This window comes from Manacus candei, unplaced genomic scaffold (genome assembly GCF_025592945.1).
Source record: "Manacus candei isolate 608988 ecotype Guabito, Panama unplaced genomic scaffold, ASM2559294v1 h1tg000150l, whole genome shotgun sequence".
NCBI classification, from domain to species: Eukaryota; Metazoa; Chordata; class Aves; order Passeriformes; family Pipridae; genus Manacus; species Manacus candei.
In genome coordinates, this window is record NW_026138198.1 from 679,799 (window position 1) to 691,325 (window position 11,527).

Genomic DNA, 11,527 nt, shown 5'->3' on the forward strand with positions numbered 1-11,527 from the left:
CGACTGCCAACAACACACAGCTGCTTCTTTGTTTCTCACCAGGCTGGTCCCAACGAATTTAACACCTAAATACACTTCAGTTTGACTTTCTCCTTGGTTGTTTTTTTTCCTTAGGAGTGGCTGCTATTTTCTGTTATATATATTGAGTGGCAGAGGAGGGAAGTGAGGTTTGTACGAGCATCCACTTAATTCCCCAGGCAATGCCCCTTCCTTACTCCTGCTGGGGAGCAACTAAGAGCACTATTGCACTTTCCCAGAAAACTGCACACATTCAGGCTGCACCTACCACATCCTCCATACTCACTCCTGGAGCAGAGATGGAGGAAAAGAACAGGGAACAGGAAAACAGGTGGCACCGGGAGTGTTACTCAGCAGTGCTCTGAGCGTTCCTTGCCTGGATTTGTTCCCTCCTCTTTCATTTCAGAGCTTCCCACAATTCTGAATTAAGCTTCCCACTCCAAGATTAATGCAGCAGTGTTGATCCCTCCAGCTCCTGGGGCTGGATACACTGTGGAGGTGGGAGAGGGAGGGGTCGTCTGCAGCTGAAACACCATCTGCAGGCGTTTTACGTAACTACAGAAAACAGTCACCAAAAAAAAAAAAAGGGATTTTAAACCTCATTTGTCAACTCCAGCCCACCTTTTTCTGCTACACAATAAACCCATTTTATTACCATTGCTGGCCAAGCCTGGGATGAGTGAAAGCTCCTTCCCAAACCATTTAATCAAAAGGAGGTACCCAAACCAGTCCTGACTAAAAAACACAAGCACCCCGGTGCAGCTTTAGTTTGAACTATTATTCAAACTCATCTTTTCAAAAAGATTTATCACAAAGATATTTTTTCAGCTGCAGTGTTACAATTTTTATCCATGGAAACAGCTGGTTCATCACTAAACAGCAAGACACTGGCTCGAAAAAAGAAGACACAAACACAGGAATCCAAAGATGGTGGTTATTTTTTTACTTGAAGACTCTCCGAAACATTTAAAAAAAAAAAAAAAAAGAAAAAAAAAGTCTTGTTACAGGTAATTAATTCCTTCTGGAATGAAACAGGCTCAAACTGGTTTTCAAGCATCATCAGTACACACAAAGGACAGGCTCTTACACTTGTGTTACATTGCAACCTTCACTCAGCCTCAGTAAACATCTTTGGAATAGAGAGATTTTTTTTTTTTTATTTAAAAAAAAAAAAAGACAGCAAAAAACTTCAATATTCACAGGCCCAAAGCACAACATTATGCAAAAGATGAATGGGAAGATCTACAGAGAGTAGCAAAACCAGGCTGCCTATGGCTAAATGCTTGCAGAAGTTACACACAGAGGCTGGATTCCAGCAACTGGGAACACTTACCCCTAAGAGGCAGGTTTGGGATTTGGTTGCTTGCCTGAGGCAGGGAGGGCAGTGAGAAGAGTGTGCAAAGGCAAAAGGTAAATTAGTGCTGGGAGTTCTTGTTCAACCAGGAGTCTATGAGTACAGCATGACAAAGAAAAGGCTGGTTGTTCTTTTCCAACTCAAACTTATCAGCATATACTCTGTATATTGAACAAAGTTTCACTGTAAGTGAAAAAAAATTAGAAAACCCTCCACCTATAAAAGCTACATTTAAATATATTCCAAGTGCAGTGAGCACATACAGTTCAGCTTTGAGCTTAATTCCTTAAAAACAGCTACAGCATTTCTGTGTCTTGCCTTCCCAAGCCCTCTCCAAACACTAAAAAATACACCATTTATCAGAGACAGTGCTACTGGTTCTCCTCAGCATATCATGGATTTATTGCTTTATTTACAGAGGCTAAAATCTAAACTCTCAGAGAATTTAAGGCAACCCCACAAGCCCAACACCTCAAAGGCATTTCTGGCACACAGTGGTCTCCGTTCCAACACCAGGAAAAGTTTTATCTTAAAAAAAAAAAAATGAGAGGAATGCTCAGATTTTAACCCAAAGGACCCTTTCAAACATCAGTTCCATCTTCCAAACACACAACCCAGCCCTGAAGTCATTCCAGAGCACCAACGCTCGGGAAAGGGGAAAAAAAAAAAACAGGGAAAAAGTCAAAGGAGGAAGATCCAAGACATAACAACTCATTCATCTCAATTTGGAAGATTCACTGAGATATTTGGATAACTAAATCACTTTTTTTTCCATGAGTTATGTTTTATCACATACACTTAAAATGCACCTTACAAAGACTGACTAAAAAAACCCATTATTATACATTCTTAACTCTTTATGAGCTGATTCACCTGCTGGAGCTCCAAATATTGGATTTCCCAATATTCCTTGTTCATTACAAGCTCCTTGTTTGTCTTCTTAACACTCACTAGGGGAGCAGGGATTTAGGGCTGCAGGGAAAAATACCATTTCTATCATTTCATAGCATTTCTACGTTTGCTGTGCTAATACTCAAACCCAAGTTTACTATTGACACAGATTTATCAAGTGCCAGTCCTGCAAACCCACTCAGAAGAACAATTAAAAAAAAAAAAAAAAACAACTAACTACAAACAAAAAACCAACCAAACAAAAAACAAATCAGCAAGAATAGGCTTGTCAAAAAAAATTAAAAAAAAAATCTAAACGTGCTCAGTTTTAGGGTAACCCTTCCTTTGCAAATATTTTGGAAATTAAAAGAATATGGAAAATTCTTTACAAGATAACACTGGTCCAATGGGCATGTGCATTCTTTTTATTTCTATACAGAGTGAAAACAAATACCATACAGAAAACAGTAAACTACATTTTTTTTTTAAAGAGGAAAAAAAATTAAAGTATATGGTTCAAAAAAATGGTTTTGTGAAAACAGGGGAAAAAAAAAATGTTTCTGCAGAAGAAATTAGGAAGCTGTTATTTCAACTTCAGGCCAGGTAAAGCCTGCCTGGATTTTGCAGTAAAATTTGATTAAGTAGAAATCACTGATGATGTATTAAAAATGAGCCAGAGTCCTACTGCCATCCAGCAGGGAGAGTGGAGAGGATTCAAACAGAGGACCCTGCATGTAAACTATTCCCACCTGGAGTCACAAACAAGATTTCATGGTGCTATTATTTGTGATTTTTTTTTTTTCCTTTCAAGAGAACTACTTTGCCAAGAAGCTCATATAGTTTTCTACAGCCTTTTCTAAAAGAAAAATGATGCCAATAGCAGGTTTCTGGTCAGCCAGAGAATCCTGCTACAGAGGGCTTGTGCCATGGTCTCCTGTAAGACAAAAACCTGGGGTTTGTAGCTCTCATTGTCGTAGCAAAAAGCAGTTTTTATCACATAAAAAAGCCTGGGACATGTCCCATAACTGAGGGGACTTTTCCCCCCTCAGCATTTCTTCGGAGCACAACTAGGTGAGATTTAGACTGAGAAAACCCTTTTTGAACACCCTGACAGCAAACAGGTTAGTGCATTTTCCTTGCTAATGTTCCCCTCATGCAACAAGTCCACTGGTTTTCATCCTGGTAAAAATAATCCCTAGAGAATAAGTCGTTCCAGGAGACACATCAATGATTTCTTGGCACTTCCCTGCACTCATGCAGGAGAAGTTCCAGCCATTTGCAACAGCAAGTTTTTCTTTAAAAACCTGACGCCAAAGATGCCTCTATTTTTGTTTTTTTTTTTTTTTTGTCTGACTTCATGAAATGCATCCACATTACCAAGACAGGAGTCATTCTTCTCTTCAAGCTGAAGGGTTTGACATTTATCTCCCTTTGAGTTGATGACTCAAACACTAATCCTGCTCACAAATCCAGCTAAGATTTATCCAGTGGAGCAGCCGTTTTTGCCAGGCGCTGCCTCACGGCCCTCGGTGACGAGTCTCTGTTGGACACCTCTTTGCCCTCCATTTCATCATCTGAGTTATCTTCCTCGTCTGCTTCTTGCTCTTCATCCAGCTTTTTCAGCAGCTCACCTGCCTCTGGAGACAGTTTTCCTTAAAGGAGAAAGGGAAACACACACACACAAATAAACACCACTGAGATTTTTTAGCATCGCGGGGAGCTCCGCTCAAAACTTTTCCCTCCCTGCCCATGTGGAACTTCATGTCTTGCAGGTATGAAAATGCTCTAAAAGCATTTTTCTACCTCCTAAAAAAAAAACAAAGTTCTTTAAAAGTTTAGCTAAATGCAAACCCACTAAAACCCTAAGGGCAACCAGCAAAGCATCAATCACAGGCGCTCAGTCTCGGGTCCTGCACACACAAGTTCTGCACCAATATTTATGTCATAGATTTACCAAACTGAATTAAAAGTTTACAGGGGGCTTACTTGACTGAGGGTACTGTGCTGGTCTGTGCCTTTTGGAGGGGCAGATACAGTCAGCCAGGAACACCATCATCTGAAACCAAAGGAGTGAAAGTTGAAACCTCCAAACATTCTGCACGCGGAATCATCTGGGTTGGAAAAGAGACTTTTAAGATCAAGTCCAACCATTTACTTACTGCTAGCCTGGCATGGATCCCACCCAGCCCCACCCCTGTGTGTGCCTCAGGGGTGTAGCAGGTCACTGACCACTTCCCCTTGGATTATGGGGGCTTCATCCTGCTCCCCCATCCCTGTGTTCCAGCTCAGTGTATCCCAAAACCAACTGTTAACCACTGAGGTGAAGGCAGCACAAGAGTAACACACAGTGGTCACAATCTGTTCCAAATGCTTCACTTACCAGTCCCAGTATCAGTCCTGAGAACAGAGTTGCCAACCCAAAAATAGCATAGGAGCCCCAGACTGGTATTCCAAGGTTTTCTGTTAAATAACCATGGCCATGCTATGGAATAAAAGACAAGAGAATCATTCCAAGAACAGCTGAATACCTGTTAAGATAAAATGAGGGAGAGATGTAAGCACATACCCTGATCCACATGGACAACTGGAACAAAGCTGACATGCTGCTCATCCTGGAACAAAGCAGAGAAAAGAAACTGAAAACATCTTTAAGTCAGTCCCAAACCTGTATATTCTGATTTCCCTAACTTATTCCCACACTGAACTTCATGTCCTTGTCTAGTTTTCTTTCTAACAATTCATTTATATTTTCTGTTTTGTCTTTACTTCAATAAACCCCTTTCCCATCCAGCTACTTTTGGTATCAGTTTGTATCATCTTCCACATAGGGACTGCTACAAATTCACAAACTTCCTCAACTTTCAAGTTACTTTTATGTTCTAAGTGACATTTGGACCAACAGTGTATGAGGAGCCAGCTGGGATTCTGTTCAAGACGTTGGGAATGAAGCACTGGGAGATTTTATTAAAACCAAAAATTAAGCTATTAAAAAAAAAAAAAAAGTCAGGTTATAGAAGAACTGAGAGATCTTCAGACACATTTAAGTTTTGTGTCTGAATATAAAAAAATAATAGAAAACTTGGTAATCCTAAATTAATGCCCCGTTTCACACATTCCTTGGTGTGGGATAGTATTTTGTTGGAGATCAACCACACGGTTTGAAGATTCAAACAGTACTGTGAGTGCTGTTACACAAAGTAACAATGCCGAGCTTCCTGGAGGATGTAAACTTTCAGACAGTTCATAAAACAAACGTTAACAGAGGAAAAACCACAATCGGGTTCATTTGCCTCAACCAACAGTGTCCCCAGCGTGCCTTGTCACTCAGTGCCTCAGCTACTCTGACACCACCACACAGCACATGCAGCACCAACTCAAAGCCCCCCAAAGCCACAAAACTTGAAACAATTCCAAAGACAGTGTTTCTTCTCAGCCTTCACTTTTCCTTTAACAAAGAAACCTTCACTCTTCACCCTGCTTTCAACTTTGCTGCAGATACATTGTTTTAAACAACAGCCCATATGTACAACTATGTTGCTATATTATTTTCCATTTTTTATTGCTCGTTTAGAATCCCAGAACGGTTTGGGTTGGAAGGGGCTTTAAAGATCATTTCATTCCACCCCCTGCCATGGGCAGGGACACTTTCCACTAGCCCAGGTTGCTCCAAGCCCTGTCCAACCTGGCCTGGAACACTTCCAGGGATCCAGGAGCAGCCACAGCTTCTCTGGGCGAGTGTGCCAAGGCCTCACCACCCTCACAGCCAGGAATTTCTTCTCAATATCCAACCTAAATTCCCCCTTTTTTAGTCTGAACCCATTACTCCTTGCCCTGTCACTACAGTTCCTGAGGGAGAATCCCTCTCCAGCACCCTTGTAGGCCCCTTCAGATACGGGAAGGAAAGAAAATTCCTAGAATTTCGATGGACAAAACGTCTCACTGCCTCATAAGTAACTTCAAGTGTCAGCAAGTCACCTACAAGACTTTAATAAAACAACACAGTCACCTAGAGCTATTTGAAGCCTTAAAGCAAACCTTGCTCAGGGCATCTCTGCCATGGTGACAATGCTCAGGTCACCACTGCCATGGTGACAATGCTGGGGACATCTCTGCCATGGTGACAATGCTGGGGACATCTCTGCCATGGTGACAATGCTGGGGACATCTCTGCCATGGTGACATTGTTGGGGACATCTCTGCCATGGTGACATTGCTGGGGACATCTCTGCTATGGTGACATTGCTGGGGACATCTCTGCCATGGTGACAATGCTGGGGACATCTCTGCCATGGTGACAATGCTGGGGACATCTCTGCCATGGTGACATTGTTGGGGACATCTCTGCCATGGTGACATTGCTGGGGACATCTCTGCTATGGTGACATTGCTGGGGACATCTCTGCCATGGTGACAATGCTGGGGACATCTCTGCCATGGTGACAATGCTGGGGACATCTCTGCCATGGTGACATTGCTGGGAACATCTCTGCCATGGTGACAATGCTGGGGACATCTCTGCCATGGTGACAATGCTGGGGACATCTCTGCCATGGTGACAATGCTGGGGACATCTCTGCCATGGTGACAATGCTGGGGACATCTCTGCCATGGTGACAATGCTGGGGACATCTCTGCCATGGTGACAATGCTGGGAACATCTCTGCATTGGTGACAATGCTGGGGACATCTCTGCCATGGTGACATTGCTGGGGACATCTCTGCCATGGTGACCATGTTCAGGTGACCTCTGCTCTGATGACAATATTCAGGTCACCTCTGCCATGATGACAATGCTCAGGTCACCTCTGCTCTGATGACAATGCTGGGGACATCTCTGCCATGGTGACAATGCTGGGAACACCTCTGCTACAATGATAATGCTCAGGTCACCTCTGCCATGGTGACATCTCTGCTATAATGGCAACAATCAGGTCACCTCTGCTCTGATGACAATATTCAGGTCACCTCTGCCACGATGACAACGTTCAGGACATCTCTGCCACAGTGACAATGCTGAGGACACCTCTGCTTATGATGACAGTGCTGGGAACATTTCTGCCCTGGTGCCAATGTTCAGGTCACCTCTGCTATGGTGACAATGCTGGGGACATCTCTGCTACAATGACAATGCTCAGGTCACCTCTGTTATGGTGCCAACCCTCCCAGAGCTGAGGAGGAGGCAGGACACTCACCCACCAGGTTCACATTCCAGCATGGAGCTGCTCCCACGGAGGCAGCAGCAGGTGTGACACACCTGTGACACCCATCCCAGCACATCTGGCAACAAATTCTGACAAAAACCAACCCAAAACTTACAAGAAAGAGGAAGGACCAAACCACGAGGACACTGGTTCAATAGATTTCCATTCCTGGTCGTTGATGAAGTTAATGAAGTCAGTTTTAGTTCTTGCACCCTGGTACCTCCTGAACTCTCCATCTTTGCAGCTGTAAATCAACAACAACAACAAAAAAAATCCTTTCTCTTATATGGTTCAAGCATGGAGCATTTGCTTCCACTCAACAAATTCCCTCCCACCACCTTGTCTATTTTTATATATATTTAATTACTTAGTCAGTTTAAATTCTTTAGTTGATGTTGCCTCTAAAATCTTTTCCAAACGCCTTAATTACAAGTTACTCCCAGAATACTGACCCCACGAATATCTTGGCTGGCTTTAGGCTGTGATTCCATAAAGAAAAAAGATAATAATCTTCCTAAAGCACTTGCCACACAGCTGCATTAAAGATCAACCTACAGAGACATGATTGCAAAACAGAAACACCCATGAAGAGACAGGATAAATAAGGCCTGAAGGGAAAGGAAAAGAAATCATCTGGCAGTATCATAAGGTCACAGAAGGTAAGACAGTGGTTGAGTCAGTGAAAAGTAACTCCCATTCTTAAAGAGCATAATAAACCTCATTTATTTGTCCCCAAAAAAAGGAAAAAAATGTCCAACCTCCTCCAAAAAATCCTGTTGCATTCAATACTTACTGATAGATGGTAGGAAGAGCTGTGATGATAAAACGGCCACTTAACCCTGTAGGAAAACAGGAATTTTGAGAAAAGTACAGGATTTGTGTAAGAAAAGGCAAGAAATGTTATTATAAACCAAATACAGGCAGTGGCACCCCCAGGTATCAACCTTTATATGCAATAAAACACAGCCTTGTGCCTATCATAGTACACGTGGCCTAAAAGAAATTTGTTCCTGGACAAAGAGCAAGGAAGTTTTTCCATGGGGAAAAAAAAAAAAGAGATGTCCAGGGATAACTGCTCTGTTTGACTATTTTGGCTGCAGCTCCTCAGAGAGAGACTCTCTCCTTTCCCCACATGATCTGCAACCTCCAAAAACCTTGAAGAAAATAACCCAAGTGAGGCAAGTTTCAAAAATTCTGTGACTTTGGAGAAAGGGATCAGCATGGAGAACATCATGTTTAAAACCCCACGGAGATAAGTGAGATGGAGCAGAGGGAGAGCAAACTCTTTGCACTCCCTTTTGCCAACCAAGGGAGAGACTTGCTACAGGGAAGGCTGAAGCCACAGCTTTTCTCAAAAAGTAGGGCCAAAAATCTGCTTGAAATCCTCCACATCACTTCTCTAAAAAAAAAAAATATAATACATAAAGAGAATGATAGGTTATCTAATTTATTTTTTTTAATTTTATCTATTATCTGACTGTCAGCTCCCTGTGAGGCTGGTGAGGCCCTGGCACAGGTTGCCCAGAGAGGCTGTGAATTCCTCATTCCTGGAAGTGTCCAAGGCCAGGTTGGACAGGGCTTGGAGCAACCTGGGCTAGTGGAAGGTGTCCCTGCCCATGGCAGGGCGTTGGAATGAGATGGGCTTTAAGGTCCTTTCAACCCAAACCATTTCGTGACTCTATTAAGCAAAATTAGAGCGTTTAGCCACACAGCAACCTACCTTTGGTGGAGATGAGTTAAAGACTCGTGTTATTCCCTGTTAATTCAGTTTATCTCCCACAAGCACCACTGTTTGAGCCGAGCATCCCCCGCCGCCCCCCCCCAGCCCCTCTCACCCGGCTGCTCCGTCACATCCACTTTGGCCACGTTCACCCCCAGGTCCTCTCCCCACTCGGCAAACTTCTCCCACTCCGGCTGCAGGTTCTGGCAGGCGGGACACCACGGGGCGTAGCTGTGGGGACGGAGGAAGCACAACCCTGTCACCACAGACCCCGCCACACACCCCCACAGACAAACACACACACAAACACCCCGCACCCCACACCCCGCCCCGGCAGCGCTGCCCCACTCACAACTCCACCATCCACTCGCCCTCCAGCAGATCCCGCCACATGCCGTCCGACAGCACCTTCACGGGGCTGGGTTTGCCCAGCGCGGCGGCCGCCAGCGCCAGGCAGAGCGGAGCGCAGAGCGGAGCCCACAGCGGAGCCCTCAGCGGGGCCCGCGGCCGCCCCAGCGCCGCCATCTTGGGCCGCTCCGCCCTCCTTCCCGCCGCGTCACGCGGGACACGCCCCCCGCCGCCCTCAGGGGCCGCGCGTGCGCGGGGAGGGGGGTCCGGGAGTGCCGGTGGATCCCAGAGAATCCCCCGGAGTGGTCCGGGTGGGAAGGGACCTTAATTACCTCGTTCCAACACCCCTGCCGTGGGCAGGGGCACCTTCCACTAGACCGGGTTGCTCCAAGCCCTGTCCAGCCTGGGCCTGGAACACTTCCAGGGATTCAGGGGCAGCCGCAGCTTCTCTGGGCAACCTGTGGCAGGGCCTCAGCACCCTCACCCCCAAGGATTCCTTCCCAATATCCTGAATTTCTCCTCCTTCAATTTCTACCCATTACGCTTTGTCCCAGGATCACTGAGGTTGCAAAAGCCCTCCCAGCCCATGGATCCCCCTGTGCCCGATGCCCACCTTGTCCCCCAGCCCGGAGCACTGAGTGTCACCTCCAGTCCTTCCTTGGACACCTCCAGGAATGAGGACTCCATCCCCTCCCTGGGCAGCCCCTTCCAATGTCCAATCGCCCCTTCTGTAAAGAAATTCCTCCTGATGGCCAACTTAAACCTCCTCTGGCACAGTTTGACACTGTTCCCTCTCCTCCTGTCCCTTGTTCCCTGGAAGCAGAGCCCGACCCCCCCCAGCTCCCCCTGTCAGGGGGTTGCAGAGCCAGAAGGTCCCCCCTGAGCCTCCTTTTCTCCAGACTGAGCCCCCCCAGCTCCCTCAGCTGCTCCTGCTGCTCCAGACACTTCCTCAGCTCTGTTCCCTTCTCTGGACACGCTCCAGTCCCTCAATGTCCTTCTTTAATTGAGGGGCCCAGAACTGGACACGGCACTTGAGGTGTGGCCTCACCAGTGCCCAGCACAGGGAGACAATCACTTTCCTAGTCCTGCTGGCCACAGTATTTCTGATACACAATCACTGTCACTGCAGCTTCTGACAAATAGTCCTTCTCCAGCTTCCTTCCAGGCTCCTTCAGATACTGGAAAGCTTTTATGAGGTCTCCACACAACCTGCTCTTCCCCAGGCTGAACACCCCCAGCTTTCCCAGCCTGTCTTTATAGGGTGGGTGCTCCAGTCCTCTTACAGCTTCATGACCTCCTCTGGACTTGTTCCAACAGTTCCATGTCTTTTTTATGTTGGGGACACGAGAACTGCACACAGTATTCCAAGTGGAGTCGCACCAGAGCAGAGCAGAGAGGGAGAATCCCCTCCTCCAACCTGGTGCCCATGCTCCTCTGGATACAGCCCAGGATCCCATTGGCTTTCTGGGCTGAGAGTGCACACTGCCAGCTCATGGTGAATTTGTCATCAACCATTACCCCCAAGTCCTTCTCCAGAGGGCTGCTCTTAGTCCCTTCTCTACCCAACCTGTCGGTGTGCCTGTGATTGTCCCATCCAGGGCAGCCTCAGAGATTCTCCTCTGAGGAAAATCCCAATCCCTGCATCACCCTGGGGTCATGGAGCAGAGTTTCTCTGCTACCACCCAGAGAAGATGTGAGATGTGGCTGCCTCTGGATCCCTGGAAGTGTTCAAGGCCAGCTTGGATGGGGCTTGGAGCAACCTGGGCTGGTGGAAGGTGTCCCGGCCCACAGCAGGGGGTGGAACGAGATGATCTTTAAGGTCCCTTCCAACCCAAAGCATTCCATGATTCCATGGTCTTTAGCTACTTATGACAGAAAGTAACAGCACTTGAGTACTTCATTCTCAAGCAAAAGCCAGGGAGAAGGACAATGGTAACAAGCAGACAAATCCCACATCTTCTCCTTCCACAGGGAGAAGGACACTGGTAACAAATC

General features: G+C 46.0%; 1 protein-coding gene across 1 annotated transcript; it reads right to left on the bottom strand.

Annotated features, from left to right (window-relative positions):
• Nucleotides 1-946: 946 nt before the first annotated feature.
• Nucleotides 947-9,727, bottom strand: TMX1 (thioredoxin related transmembrane protein 1). The gene is made up of 8 exons (XM_051772197.1): nucleotides 9,537-9,727; nucleotides 9,300-9,415; nucleotides 8,258-8,303; nucleotides 7,580-7,708; nucleotides 4,830-4,875; nucleotides 4,644-4,745; nucleotides 4,250-4,319; nucleotides 947-3,915 (listed from the first exon to the last, which is right to left on the bottom strand). Exons 1-8 carry the CDS (start codon nucleotides 9,707-9,709, stop codon nucleotides 3,737-3,739), a joined length of 861 nt encoding a protein of 286 aa, XP_051628157.1. The 5' UTR covers nucleotides 9,710-9,727; the 3' UTR covers nucleotides 947-3,736.
• Nucleotides 9,728-11,527: the final 1,800 nt, after the last annotated feature.

What these genes read in the sequence shown, in the direction of transcription:
- TMX1 (XM_051772197.1), bottom strand. Translation starts at nt 9,709, where the DNA reads ATGGCGGCGCTGGGGCGGCCGCGGGCCCCGCTGAGGGCTCCGCTGTGG. An exon ending in GGATGTGACGGAGCAGCCGG is followed by an intron (nt 8,304 to 9,299) that starts GTGAGAGGGGCT and finishes GTTTTCCTACAG; the next exon opens with GGTTAAGTGGCCGTTTTATC. An exon ending in TTTGGTCCTTCCTCTTTCTT is followed by an intron (nt 4,876 to 7,579) that starts GTAAGTTTTGGG and finishes GCTTTGTTCCAG; the next exon opens with GATGAGCAGCATGTCAGCTT.